This window comes from Cyprinus carpio, chromosome B9 (assembly GCF_018340385.1).
Source record: "Cyprinus carpio isolate SPL01 chromosome B9, ASM1834038v1, whole genome shotgun sequence".
Taxonomy (NCBI): Eukaryota; Metazoa; Chordata; class Actinopteri; order Cypriniformes; family Cyprinidae; genus Cyprinus; species Cyprinus carpio.
In genome coordinates, this window is record NC_056605.1 from 22,116,205 (window position 1) to 22,129,195 (window position 12,991).

The 12,991-nt window shown below is 35.7% G+C and overlaps 1 protein-coding gene across 1 annotated transcript; it reads left to right on the forward strand.

Annotated features, from left to right (window-relative positions):
• The first annotated feature begins 926 nt into the window (after window positions 1–926).
• On the forward strand, window positions 927–9,706 carry shox (short stature homeobox). The gene is made up of 6 exons (XM_042731584.1): window positions 927–1,336; window positions 2,741–2,949; window positions 5,367–5,424; window positions 5,680–5,768; window positions 7,275–7,490; window positions 7,783–9,706. The coding sequence occupies exons 1-6, from the start codon at window positions 1,084–1,086 to the stop codon at window positions 7,870–7,872; spliced, it is 915 nt and encodes a 304-aa protein (XP_042587518.1). The 5' UTR covers window positions 927–1,083; the 3' UTR covers window positions 7,873–9,706.
• The last annotated feature ends 3,285 nt before the right edge of the window (window positions 9,707–12,991 follow it).

Consider the following 12,991-nt stretch of genomic DNA (forward strand, 5'->3'; position numbering starts at 1 on the left):
CATGGGTGTGTGTGTGTGTGTGTGTGTGTGTATGTGTATGTATATATATATGTATGTATATATGTGTGTATATATATATATATATATATATATATATATATATATATATATATATATATATATATATATAAAGTTTTGAATGTTTTATATCTATTTGAATGTTTATTGAATGTTTTTAAATTGCTGAATAAAATAACTTTTTCTAATAAAATAAAAACACATGTGGGACACAATTATAGCTAACTGGACTTAACTGTAAGAAAGCGCCCAGTTAAGATACAATATCATATCAATAGCCTATTAGTAATATCTTAAAATATTATGATTAATATTATTTTTTATATTGTATTAAAATGTGTTCATGCAATGTAAAATTGTATATAAGAATATCATAAATTAATATTAAATTTATATTAAAAATTAATATTAAACGTGCAATAAATTACTTTGGTAAAAAATACTTTATTTAGGCTATATATTCACGATTAATAGGCTATATCCGACAAACTAGCTAATAAAACACTCAAAATAATGTTCTGGCGATAAAAACATCTAAAAGTTGTCCACAAATTGGACGATCCCGTGCAAATTACCACCGTCTATTTTCGCTCAACTAGTTTCTCTAACCTAGACCATCGGATTCTCGGTAGCCTCCGTCCATGTTAACGTCAATATACCAGAATGAACTGATAATGCCATGCTGCAATATTCATATCCTCTAATTGCGTCAGCGAAATTATCACAGAATTAATTAAACACGGTTCCCATTTACAATTGACCACACGGCACTGTAGGAATCCTAATTAATTATAATTAAATTAAGAGGACTCCATCCAGCGCAGCATTGATTTGAGGAAGAGCCGCTGAAAGTTGAATTCAGAAGCGCCTGTAATGACTCCAGACATGATGGCGATGGGGGCCGGGCTGAGGTGGCCGTGTATAAATAGTGTGATCTGAAAAACACAGACATAACAGCAGGAGTGATCTAAACCTTCTACACGCAAACACATCGCCGAATTCACTGTTGAGCAGACAAAAAGATTCGCGTTAGATACATTTTAAAGTGGATTTCTGTAATCAGCCATGGAAGAACTCACGGCGTTCGTGTCGAAATCCTTCGATCAGAAAAGCAAGGAGAGCAGCAAAGAGAGCATCACGTACAGGGAAGTTTTGGAGAGTGGTTTAGCCCGAGCCAGAGAGCTGGGAAACTCGGAGACCAACCTTCAGGAGATTACAGAAACCAACAACAACCATTGTCCGGTACACCTTTACAAGGAGCACGTAGAGCTGGAAAAGGAGAAACTGAAGGAGTTTAACGTGACACGGGCTACTGACGGTGAGTTACACTTACGCAAAGTGTAATAATGTTTCTCGCTGCAGACGCATTTACAATTAGATGTTCGCGCGAATACGCGTTTTGACGTTGAAATATCTATAAAATCTGAGTAACTGTACATTGAGGTCATTTTCATTATCTTAAAGAGAGATTTCGATCGTCTTGAGAGGCTAACTAGCATGCGAGTGGAGAAATTCAAGCTGTATTCAGCTGATGCAATGGGCACTTGTTCGTTGTAGTGTGTGTCGTGTAGAGAAATGTTTTCTTTTGTAAAAGAACAGAAAAACACGATAGGCAATTTTAAGTAAAATAATCGCAATAAATGTATCAAAAGAGAAGTCTGTACTCGAATTTGAGGAATTACAGTCAAAACAATAGGCCCTTGTCAAATTTGAAAGGACGATCTATCAATTTATTCCTGAGCGTTCCTTAAATTTCCAGGAAATGAGTTAAGACATTTATTTTCTCTTTACGTAGCCTAAAACACTTGTGAAAATAAAGAGTAAAAAAGTTGTCATTTGAAACAGAACCATATGGGTGATAACATTTTAAAAGTGAGATTTAGCTAATATAAAACGGGGCTCAAAACGGCTTTGCTTCAGAAACTGTGAACAAAGACATTTAACGACATTCATGGCAGGCCCATGACAGATTGTTTTGGAATACAACGCCTCAATAATAATAATAATAATAATAATACATTTAAATTGCATTGATAATATGGGCCTACATTAAAAGCAAAACAAAGCCCAATTCACAGAATTTATAGAATAAATGTTTGCAGTAAGACAAAGTTTTGTAAGTTTACATTTGATTTCCAAAACTTGAAAATAACAGATAACTGCTCTGGAATGAAGACTCAGTTATATCTATCTATCTATCTATCTATCTATCTATCTATCTATCTATCTATCTATCTATCTATCTATCTATCTATATAAAAAAATAAAAAAGTGCAGAGCTGCATTAGCTCATTGCAAACTTCCAGTGTTTCCTAATATCTTATAATGTAATTTTAGAACTACATAATAATCTAACCTCTTTATCCATGTCCCTTAATTACACGAATCTGCCAGATTATACATCAATCGAGAAAGTTTACGTGTTATGTTTAAAGTCATTTTTTATTTGTAATGCGACAATGCATGTTTCAATGCAGCTGCAGTTTCTTGCTATTCATCTTGGATTTCACCTAACAAAATTGTTTTTTTTTTAAACTAAATTTAAAGAAAAAAATAAAAATAAGTGTTCTCTGTTGACATGTCGTGTAAGTAGATTTATTTAGTTCCCGATTCTTTTCACTTCACAGCCGCCATATCCAGTCTTTAAAACACTTGTGTAATAAATGAACGTTTTAAAATAAATAGGCTACTTTGTCGATGCGTTTATTTTGTATTTTCACAGGAATTTATGACTGCAAAGACAAGAAGGAGGATGTGAAATCAGAGGACGAGGACGCACAGAGTAAACTGAAGCAGAGACGGAGCAGAACAAATTTTACCTTAGAGCAGCTGAATGAACTGGAGCGCTTGTTTGATGAGACGCATTACCCAGACGCCTTCATGCGGGAGGAGTTGAGTCAGAGGCTGGGGCTGTCAGAGGCCCGCGTGCAGGTAAGAGCCCATTCTTCCATACACTCCACGGATTCTTTTTATTCTCTCTCTTTTTTAATTCTACTACGAAGAAAAAGAAAACTTGAACATTCTAAAAACTATTTTAGAACAGATAAAACAGGCAAATATTAAATATGACTATATTCAAATATTATTAATTTAAAAACAGATTCATTTTTAAACGAATGCACCTTTTAGTGGAACTAAATACGGTGTCCCTTATATTTCATTGTTTTACGTATGTTCTCGAAATAGTTTAAAGCAGGCCCGTGTGCGTGTGTGAAAATACAACAGTAACAATCCTTGCTCTATCAGCGTAGCATATAGGCTAATTGAGAAAAATAGTCCACAGAGTTTATTCATAATGTTTATTGATTTTACATTTAATATTAGCAAGATAGCCTACTAAGTCTCCTATAATAGCGCTGCTGTGGTGTTTATGTTCATATGCCTAGAGGAATTTATGACGCTGGTAACTTAATGTAGGCTACATGTAAAATCAAAGGGTATTAGTTAGCAGTTTGTAAAGTTAGAAATAATAGGCAATCTTTTTACGAAGTACTCTAGGAATATGTGTTTGTTATAGAGAAGTGCATGCACTGGCAAGGGGAAAATAATCAAATAGCCTAAATAAAACAGTGTAAGTGTGATCGCTAGGCCTTCATTCCTCCTACACATTTGCTTAAGTAGGCTAGATTAAATTTGTATATCATACCATGCGCCTGAGATGTTTAACATTTGGAGACGGTTGTTCTGTTCACTCATACACAAAGCATTTCTGTTATCTTTCGATTTATGCGGGTTCAGTTTCAGTGGTGGGTGTGGATATGAAATCGCCTCTTAGTTCCTGCAGCAGCAGCTATATTCAAAGGAAGACTTGCTTATGTGCTGCAGAAAGATCTAACCACATCATTAAAATTAATGAAGAGATTGAACCGCTGCTGCAGGGGATACCTTCTTATGTCACTCACCTCATTTTCTCCAACCTTATCTTTGTAATATCTGCCATTGGCTTGATATACTGTTCCTATAAAAATGTATTAGGAATAATTCAATTCTGTTTTAACTCCTACACAGTGACACAGGCCGTGTTACAAAATGTAATGGGAAAATAAGTAACATTGTTTGCCAGTGTGACAGCTTGCAAGCACGACATTTTTAATGTTTCAGAGGCGGAGGCGAAATCAGATTAAGAGAGAAGAGCAAAGAATAGGTCAGAGCTGTGATTTGATGTAACCAAAAAATTCATACCGCGTTAAAACGCCTCTGTATGATGCATCACAACGGCATTTTATGACTCGTATCACATTTCAAATTTCGCAGAAAATTAAACGCAATGGACGTGAGCTAGCCTAGTTGATATAGACCTGCCACTATACTGTTCTATAGAAGCCCCACGCTGACCAGCTGTCAAGAATCTAATTGAAAGTTATGAGACCTCAGTGAGGAGAAGGCAGTAATTCAATTACGACTAATATCTTTCGGTTTTTGGTGCAGGGCTAAATTAAATGTCATTATTCACTGTCTCTAATAAAAATCAAAAGGAAATCAGATTAGGGTATTTGTGAACCGCATCATTGAGTGGTCCTTAATGAAGAAATAACTGTCGAAACCAGTGTAGCTCACTTTCCCTATAGCATAGTGCTGGATAATCACAATCGATCAAAGATTGAAATATGATGCATTCATTGTGGCGCACTAAAAGTCACATATTGAATAGGTCTAATAATAATTATAATAACAACAATAATAATAATCTATAATGAAAAATCCGAGTGCCTTACAAAAAAAAAAAAAAAAAAAAAAAAGGCTGACAGACGTTTCTTTCAAAAATTAATGAGCGAGTCTGAGAGTCGATAAAGCAGCGCTAATAGCCTGATTTAACTGAACCGACCAAAGCGAGTAATGATGGAAAACTGTGGGCATAGTGTAAATTTAAACTGTTCATAATTAATATTTCCCACATTTTCAAACACCTATGTGATGCAGCAAATTGATTTTTTGGAAAAAAGATAGGCTAGCCTACTATTTATGTAAAATTGTCAGGTTATATGGTGCTTTGACTAGAGCTTGTAGGCCTGCGTTATTTCATATAAAGAAAAACTAAAATGTAGACACAGCCAAAGAATACACACAGAATTCATTGGTGTAAAAGATTAAAACTGCATTATTAATTATGAAGAAGATTTGTCGAATAATGAATAACAGAATTCGCCTTTTCAATTGAAATTAAATAATAATCTAGACCGATTTACAGAGGCAACAGAAATCTGCGCTGTTTTTTTCTGTAATGTCGGTTGCATGGACAAATTAAATATAACTAATTTGCACATTTCTGCAATTTAATTTGAAATATAAAAATGCAGTAAAATGTGGTGAACACGATAAAGAATAACCTTTTTCATCTCTGATTTTAGGTATGGTTTCAGAACAGAAGAGCGAAATGCCGAAAACAGGAAAATCAAATGCACAAAGGTAAAAAAGCTTAAAATATTATTTAAATAAATAACCTAATTTTCCAAACTTTTTGTGATATTATATTTTCTTATTTCATGCATTTATAAATTAATTTATAACGGGACACGACCCAAGTCAGAGTAGAACTGGGTGCTCACTGCACTGACAAACCATTTTATAACCAATAACATTTTAAATTTGATGTAACTGGTAAAATGATTACATAAAAAAATTATAACTAACTCTGATCATTTATTATTCTTTTCTATTCAGGTGTTATTTTGGGCACCGCGAGTCACCTGGACGCGTGCAGGGTCGCTCCTTACGTGAATATGGGCGCACTCAGAATGCCATTTCAACAGGTAGGCTAGGAATGACGAAGCTCATCTTTATTCCTAGTTATTGTGTTTCTTGTGATGTGCAAATGTGCAGTTCAGTCCACTAAATAAACGTCTCGCTCCGCGATATTAACCACCTAAATGTAGCGGCCGAGAAATGTATAGACAAACAATCTGATGTGACGCTAGTTTCCGTGAGTCGCGCGAACCTTTCACCTCCGGGGCCAGATGAGAGACGAATGAGATAAGAGGGACCGAGAGACATTTCATCTGGTGGTGAAGAACTGTCTGCATCAGCCAGACGAGAGAGCAGCCATAATTAAGCTAATAGCACAGCGAGGGAAAGGCAGATAAAAGAGATTATGAAAGAGAGGAATAACGCACTGATGGTTATTGGCACTGAGCAGCATTGGCAGGGCCGAGGCGTGAGGACTGCATACTGAACACCACAAATGTCCACCACCTGTTGTTCTGACTGCCCCTGTAGAGGGGTTGCACAGTCCAATTTGACTGATTTGTGGAGACACTGGAGCAAGGGGCTGCTTTAATTTTTATGAGTATTTTCAGACAGAGTTAATTAAAATAAATGCAAGTGCCAGGCATAAAGTCAGAAGGCCTGTGGTTATTAACTGTGAGCAGCAAAGCAACTCAGATGAGACAGGCTGTATTCATACCTGATTATTTCCAAAAATAACAGACTACCGGGTCTGACATTATTTATCCTCCTTTCAAAGCAATCTCCCTATGTTTTGTATTCACGTGGAAAACAGAAAAAAGAAACATTGGTAAAACATTCTTTCCCTGTGTCAAAAACTTGTGCAGCTTGTCAGATGTTGTATTTTAGTTGGACTGCAAAATGTAAAGCTTTGAAATATTTATGATCCCTGTGCAAAGAAAGATTCATGAGAAGAATACTAAAAAAGAAAATAAAAAATAAGTCACTTTTTAAGTCAGCGGATGTCTAATTTTCACCTCATCTTACTGAAATAATTGCTAAGAATCTGCAACCTGATATTTTATGCTGCCTGCTTACATCTTTTTTCCACCCTAGGAACCGTGCGAATAAATATTTATATATATATATTTATATATATATATATATATATATATATATATATATATATATATATATATATATATATATATATATATATATATATGAGAATGAATATTTTGGGTGCAAAATTGTTTATTTATGCCATTGAATATATAATTAAGATTACATGATGTTGCAGCTTTTAGCAGTTGTATGGAAAGTTTCACTGTGGATCAAACTAATATGCTTAGATGTGAGATTTGCAACTGATGGAAGTTCTTTGACTATTAAGTTGTCTGAGCGCATTGCATAATGCAGCTCAAGATCAGATGAAAAAGAATGCACTGAGCGAGTGACTGTTTTCACTAAAAAAAGCACTCAGTTAGCGCAAGCCTTTGGAGGGGTGTCCGAGCCTGGAACCGGATCCCTGCTGCTCCTCAAGCTGTCCCCGCGGCCGCTGACTAACTACGTGTTTGTTTTTGCTCGCCCTGCAGGTCCAAGCTCAGTTACAGTTGGAGGGGGTCGGAACGCACTCCCATCCTCACCTGCACCCACACCTCGCGGCCCACGCTCCCTATCTGATGTTCCCACCCCCACCCTTTGGATTACCAATCGCGTCACTGGCAGACTCGGCCTCTGCGGCTGCCGCCGTGGTAGCGGCTGCCAAGAGCAATAGCAAGAACTCCAGCATCGCTGACCTGCGACTCAAGGCAAGAAAACACGCCGAGGCGCTGGGACTCTGACCCCCATGGGCTTCTCTGCTGCTCTGAACTGATAATTGCTTCTAACACAAGACTAAGCCTGTGAAAAGGCCGTGACACTCACAGTTAAAACAAAACAAAATAAAAACAAAAGAGAAAAAAAAGGGGTGTAAGGGGAGAGAATGAGAGCGAGAGACAGAGAGAAAAAAAAAAGTCACAAAAAACCAGCTGCCAAAACAAACCACTTGTAGAGAAAGGTAATTAAATACCAATGAATCACCTTTTACTTTTCGCCCAACAGGCAGGACTTCTTGGAGGCCACTGGCTCAGCCCTTTCCAGGCACAGATCACAGCCCCAGGACCATACAAAAATGTCTGGATGTCTGTCTGAAAACCAGCGTTTTAGGAGAGAAGACTTTTTAAAAAAGCAAAAGGCAGACACAGAGTGAGGCTAGAGGTTGTGTTTTTACGGACAGACACTGAAACTTTGGAATCTCAACCTCAAAGTGAAAAGAAAGAGACGGCCATATTTGCCTCCTACCACTGTGCCGCTGCCTAGTGCACGTGCTCAATTGAAGGATAGACCTATTGGGGCTGGCCTCCATTGTAACTGACATACATCTGTGTTGATCACTGCCATGATAACCCTCCACTACAATTCATATCTAAAGCTGTTATTTGCATTTTTGATTTTTTGTTTTTCATTGTTCATTCTGCTGTGGACAAAGACTGGAAACAGCAATAACATCAATGGTACAATCGCCTGCTTTTTAGTGGAATTCTTATGATTCTTTCTGTTTTGGGAGGAAATGTTGCGTTGCTGTTATTTCCTTCCGGGCATGTGTATGGACTTTAGCTTTCATTCTCATATTTTGTGCTCTCTTCTTTTTTATGTGATGTGTCCTGGAATAGAAGTGAACCTAACTTTTGCACTTCAGGTCTTGTATTAAGGTTTTACGATCCTTAATGCAAGATATACTACTTTTATGTAAGGGGAAAACAAATTTGGCTTTCGTTTTGCTGAAATACATTGGAATGACTTGTTTTTGTTTGTTTCGAAAAGGGTAAACAGTAACTGCAACTTTGTAATTTAACATTTTAAGAAACATCAGTTTAACTGAAATGCAATTATGTGCAGTTAAGTGCAATACTGTAAATATGGAAAACGTAATATAGCGTTTGATGTTTGCTAATTAAACAATGATTTTTAAGTTGTTGGGTTTTTGGCACTGATGTCGATGTGTTGAAAGTTCTTCACCACTAACACATCCTTAAAAGCTGTGTAAAAGATCATTTGCTAACTCGTTTGCAATGTGCCATATCTCCCCGAAGTTCAATGGTATTCAAATATAGTTTTGTACATGTGCATTTAAAGAGATATTGATATCACTGAAACCAGACAAGGAAGATTCTTTTGACACTGTACAAAAATGCTCTAGGTTCCTGGGTCATAAACATGTCTGGTTTTTAACATAACAATAAATCAGCCAAAGACAACAATTTGATTGCATTAATAGAGGTAGAATTATTTAATTTAAGGATCGAAAACCATTTTTCAGCAACTGCATCCACAGTATTTTTTCCCCATAAAAGCAAGGTCTGTCTACAGTTTCCTGAATTGAATACAATAAGCTTAAGAATTTGTTACCGTACCATGAAACAGTTAGCCAGTTCAGACATCAATTGCCTTTGTACTACAGTAGTAGATCTTGGTTAGGTCTACCTCTAACAATAAACGCTACATTGTGGGCTGTTTTCGTTGTTCACCATTACGGTTGTTTAGGAATGTTTCCGTTTCTTTAATTGACGTCATAGGTGCTTTTATTTATTATTTTATCTGAAAGTTTATCAATGTTAAATAGTCGAATTTCAAGTGTACATATTTACATGGCTTTGCATTTATTTTTATATATTTTTTAAATGTTAACATTTGCAACAGTTTTACGCGAACGTGTGACTGCAGTACATTTGTTTGACTAAAATGTAGCGTGTTTGAGTTTACAAACATTTCAGGGATGGTGGATGAAACCATAAGACTTTGTGTTGAGATTTTCTTGATGCTCCGAGGAATTTGTTGTATCCCATCATATTGCATATGCAAGCATGCCCAAACATGATTCTCCATTGAGTTTTTTTGTTTCTGTTGTTTCACAAAAAAAAAGAAAAAAAAAAGAATGTACATCTTGTACAAGTAATCTATCAATAAAAGTTATAAATATTTGTAATAGAGTTTGTAAAACTTTGTGGCCCTCTACAGTTTTATGAATAAAGGTTGCTATGGTTCAGACACGTTCGTATATTATATGTACACATTTTTATTCATTAAAATGATTACTACAAGACTCTTTATAGAGGAGCCACAATATATTACATCTGAAAAGCTAAAGGTTGTTTCAAATGAAATGAAAATGATTTTCTAGCATGATAGAGCATCAACTAAAACACAAGCGTTTTTACCATCCAAATGTACTAGATGTTGATCCGTGAGTCTATGTCATGTACGAGGTGCAATACGGATCTGTACCCGCCGTACATCTAAACTAACATCACAGTCACATCTGTCTTTAGCAAGCCTTTTTTGGATGGCTTGTTGCATCTGGAAACCCAAATCCAGATGTGTGTACACAAAGTAATTGCAGGCAACATAGTGGCTTTTTGTCTAAATCTCTTGGAGAAATTAGTCTAAATGGCGTCCTGTTGAGCAAATACCTCCTAAAAGGTCGGAGCACGTTTAATTTGTAGCTCAGCACTCATACATCAAGATGGAGTGATATAGGCAGAGGCTGATACCCGCACATTTAGGCACTGACCTCTGGCTGGGGTCTGCTGGATGAAGCAGAACATAACAGCATCCTTATATGTGCTCTAATAATTGGCAACCTACAACCACCATCAATCAACCCAGACCAAGTCATGGTATCTTTTTCAACATGCACAAACACACAAGGTATTTATATTGGCCACAAGTCACAAATAAAGACAAGCAAGCAGCCTATGAACGCTTTTAATTAAAAGTAAACCAAACTAAAGGTTTTTTTTTTTTTTTTAATTGAATCAGTGTTATTGCTCACATTAAAAGTGATGAAGTTTATTGCAGTCGTATGGCTGACAATACTAAAGCTGATGTAGGCTACCTTTTAGTTTCTATTATAAAACATTGCATATTCCCCATTGTGTGTCATTCCTGCTGAAACGACAAGAATTTAACAGATGCTACCATTTAGTTTCACGCGAGCCTTATCAACATCAGCCAAACTATACTGTATGTCCATGCATAACTTATATAAATACTCTCTCTCTGTAAGTGCAAGGAAATGTTTACCTTTTTAATCTTTTCCACAAGACTCTAAAGAAGAAAGAAGAGGTGTTGGGAATTCTAGTTGGAAAAGTTCTAAGCATCCACATCAGGTCTTCAGGAGCTCGACTGCATTTTTAACTTTAAGATACGCAAACTTCAGTCTTTGACATCCTCTTTTATTAGCAATTGGCCAAATGAACAAGGAGCTGGGCTTCAGTGACTGGAAAACATTCATCTGTTCTCCCACCGTAAATGTTCCCGTCCACTGCAAAATTAATAAAGTAAGTAACCTGGAAGCTTAAGAACTTTTTAAATATTTGAATGTTTACAATTCCTCATTTGAAAAGGCGTTGTGCTGAATTCAAGCAGATAAACGTTGCAATGCAATGACAAAAACATGAGTTCCTTTAGGTATATGAATTATATTAACTCAAAGGATTGACAATAGCTAACATCTTGAGATTGTAAAACTGCAATATAAATATTATAACACTGAGGTATTTCAACTAAATCAATGAAAATCATGCTATCAAGCAGTTAAAGTAATCAAAAAACACATACAGATGCAAACTTTAAAGCATGGAAGTGCTGGGTATAACTGAACATATTAAAACAAGCTTTAAACAAAGAAATCTGTTCAAAGCGATTTTAATTCAAAAGTCACCAGTGAATAAAGTCTTAATATTGTTTTGACCATGAAGACTTAAAGGAGAACTAAAGATTGTGAAACAGGCTGACAGCAATTTGTCCATCTGGGGCCATTTTAGTTTTTTCGAGCCATTAAATCTCAACCAATAAGCTAGTCGTTTTCTTGGTCTGGTATTGCTTTCTTATTCAGTCTAAATCTGTTGTATCAAACTAAAACCCTACAGGACCTGGATCTATCAGAATAGTAAAGTAGCAAGAATCTACTTTAGGTGCCATTTCTCTTGCAGCATAAAAGTTAGAATTCAAAATCTGTTAGCCTCCACTTTGAGAGACAAGTTACAGTGCCTTGGTGGTTTACCTGTAAGAAGTGAGAAACCATTTGAAAGGTTCAAAAAGCTGATCTTCTCAAAGCAAAAAGTGGTCAGAAAGGCCAAGATTTCTGAAAAGGTGAGATATTACAAATTACTGTGAATTCCTTTGTAAAAACAAAAAATACTTGTGTGTGCACACATATATATACATATAACACATACTCTGCAAATGAAATACATATTTTGAACTATACATTAATATATAACAGGCCACTATATTCAGTGATGTTTAATAATGTTTGTTTTGATTGCTGATACAGAAAATGCTTATAAAATCATTAAAAGTCAAATCTACATTTAATCTAACATTGCAAACAGTTTCTGTTTACTGTTCAGAGGAAAGTGTTTCCTGTTTATTCTATTTTCACAACAAAAGGCTTAAATGGGATGCTGTATATATTTTGTGAAAGCTCTTGTTGTTTAAATTAAATTATGCCTTCAGTTAGACATAACTAAAATATATTGATTCTGAGATCATGCCCTTCCAGACAGAAAATCAGATAAAACCAAACATTTATCTCTTGTTAAAATGCTTTGAGTTATAATTTTTTCCATGTTGAGTATTGTAAAATATTATACTTGCTGATATTAACTGTGAGCAAATTTCTGGAAAATAACTCTGAAGCTTAAGAACTTCTATAGAAAATTGCAGGAATATTTTGACTGGAATTAATGATAACCAGTGCTTTTTGCAATAGTGATCAATGCTGGTTTCATTTCTGGTTACAAGAAGTGATAAACAAACAATAGAGTCAACTCTCTCTGGCATTCCCATTGCTTTCAGAGAAGCTTCACGATTGAATGGCTGGCGACACAGTGAAAATCTTTTCTTACTAGTGGGAATCAAAGTCAGATGCATCAGAGGCAACTGAGTTTTCAATGCCCTTAGTCTATCTCCCACTATTGGAAGATAAAACCAGTTAAGCGCTCTCATGTGAATGCAATCCAGCGATGCAATATTGAATGATGAAAATTTTGAAATCCATTTCACTGTTTACCACATTTATTTCACACCATGCGTCACAGTCTCTACTCATTAAGTAAATGCCATTTAAGATGTGAACAGATGCTGATGTCTGAAATGACTCCATAGTGACAGTTACTTTAAAAGTTATTTATTCTCTACAAGTAACTAAACAATACTTAATACTTTTTTGTAACAAAAACAATGGAAAAGTGAATATTAATAAAGT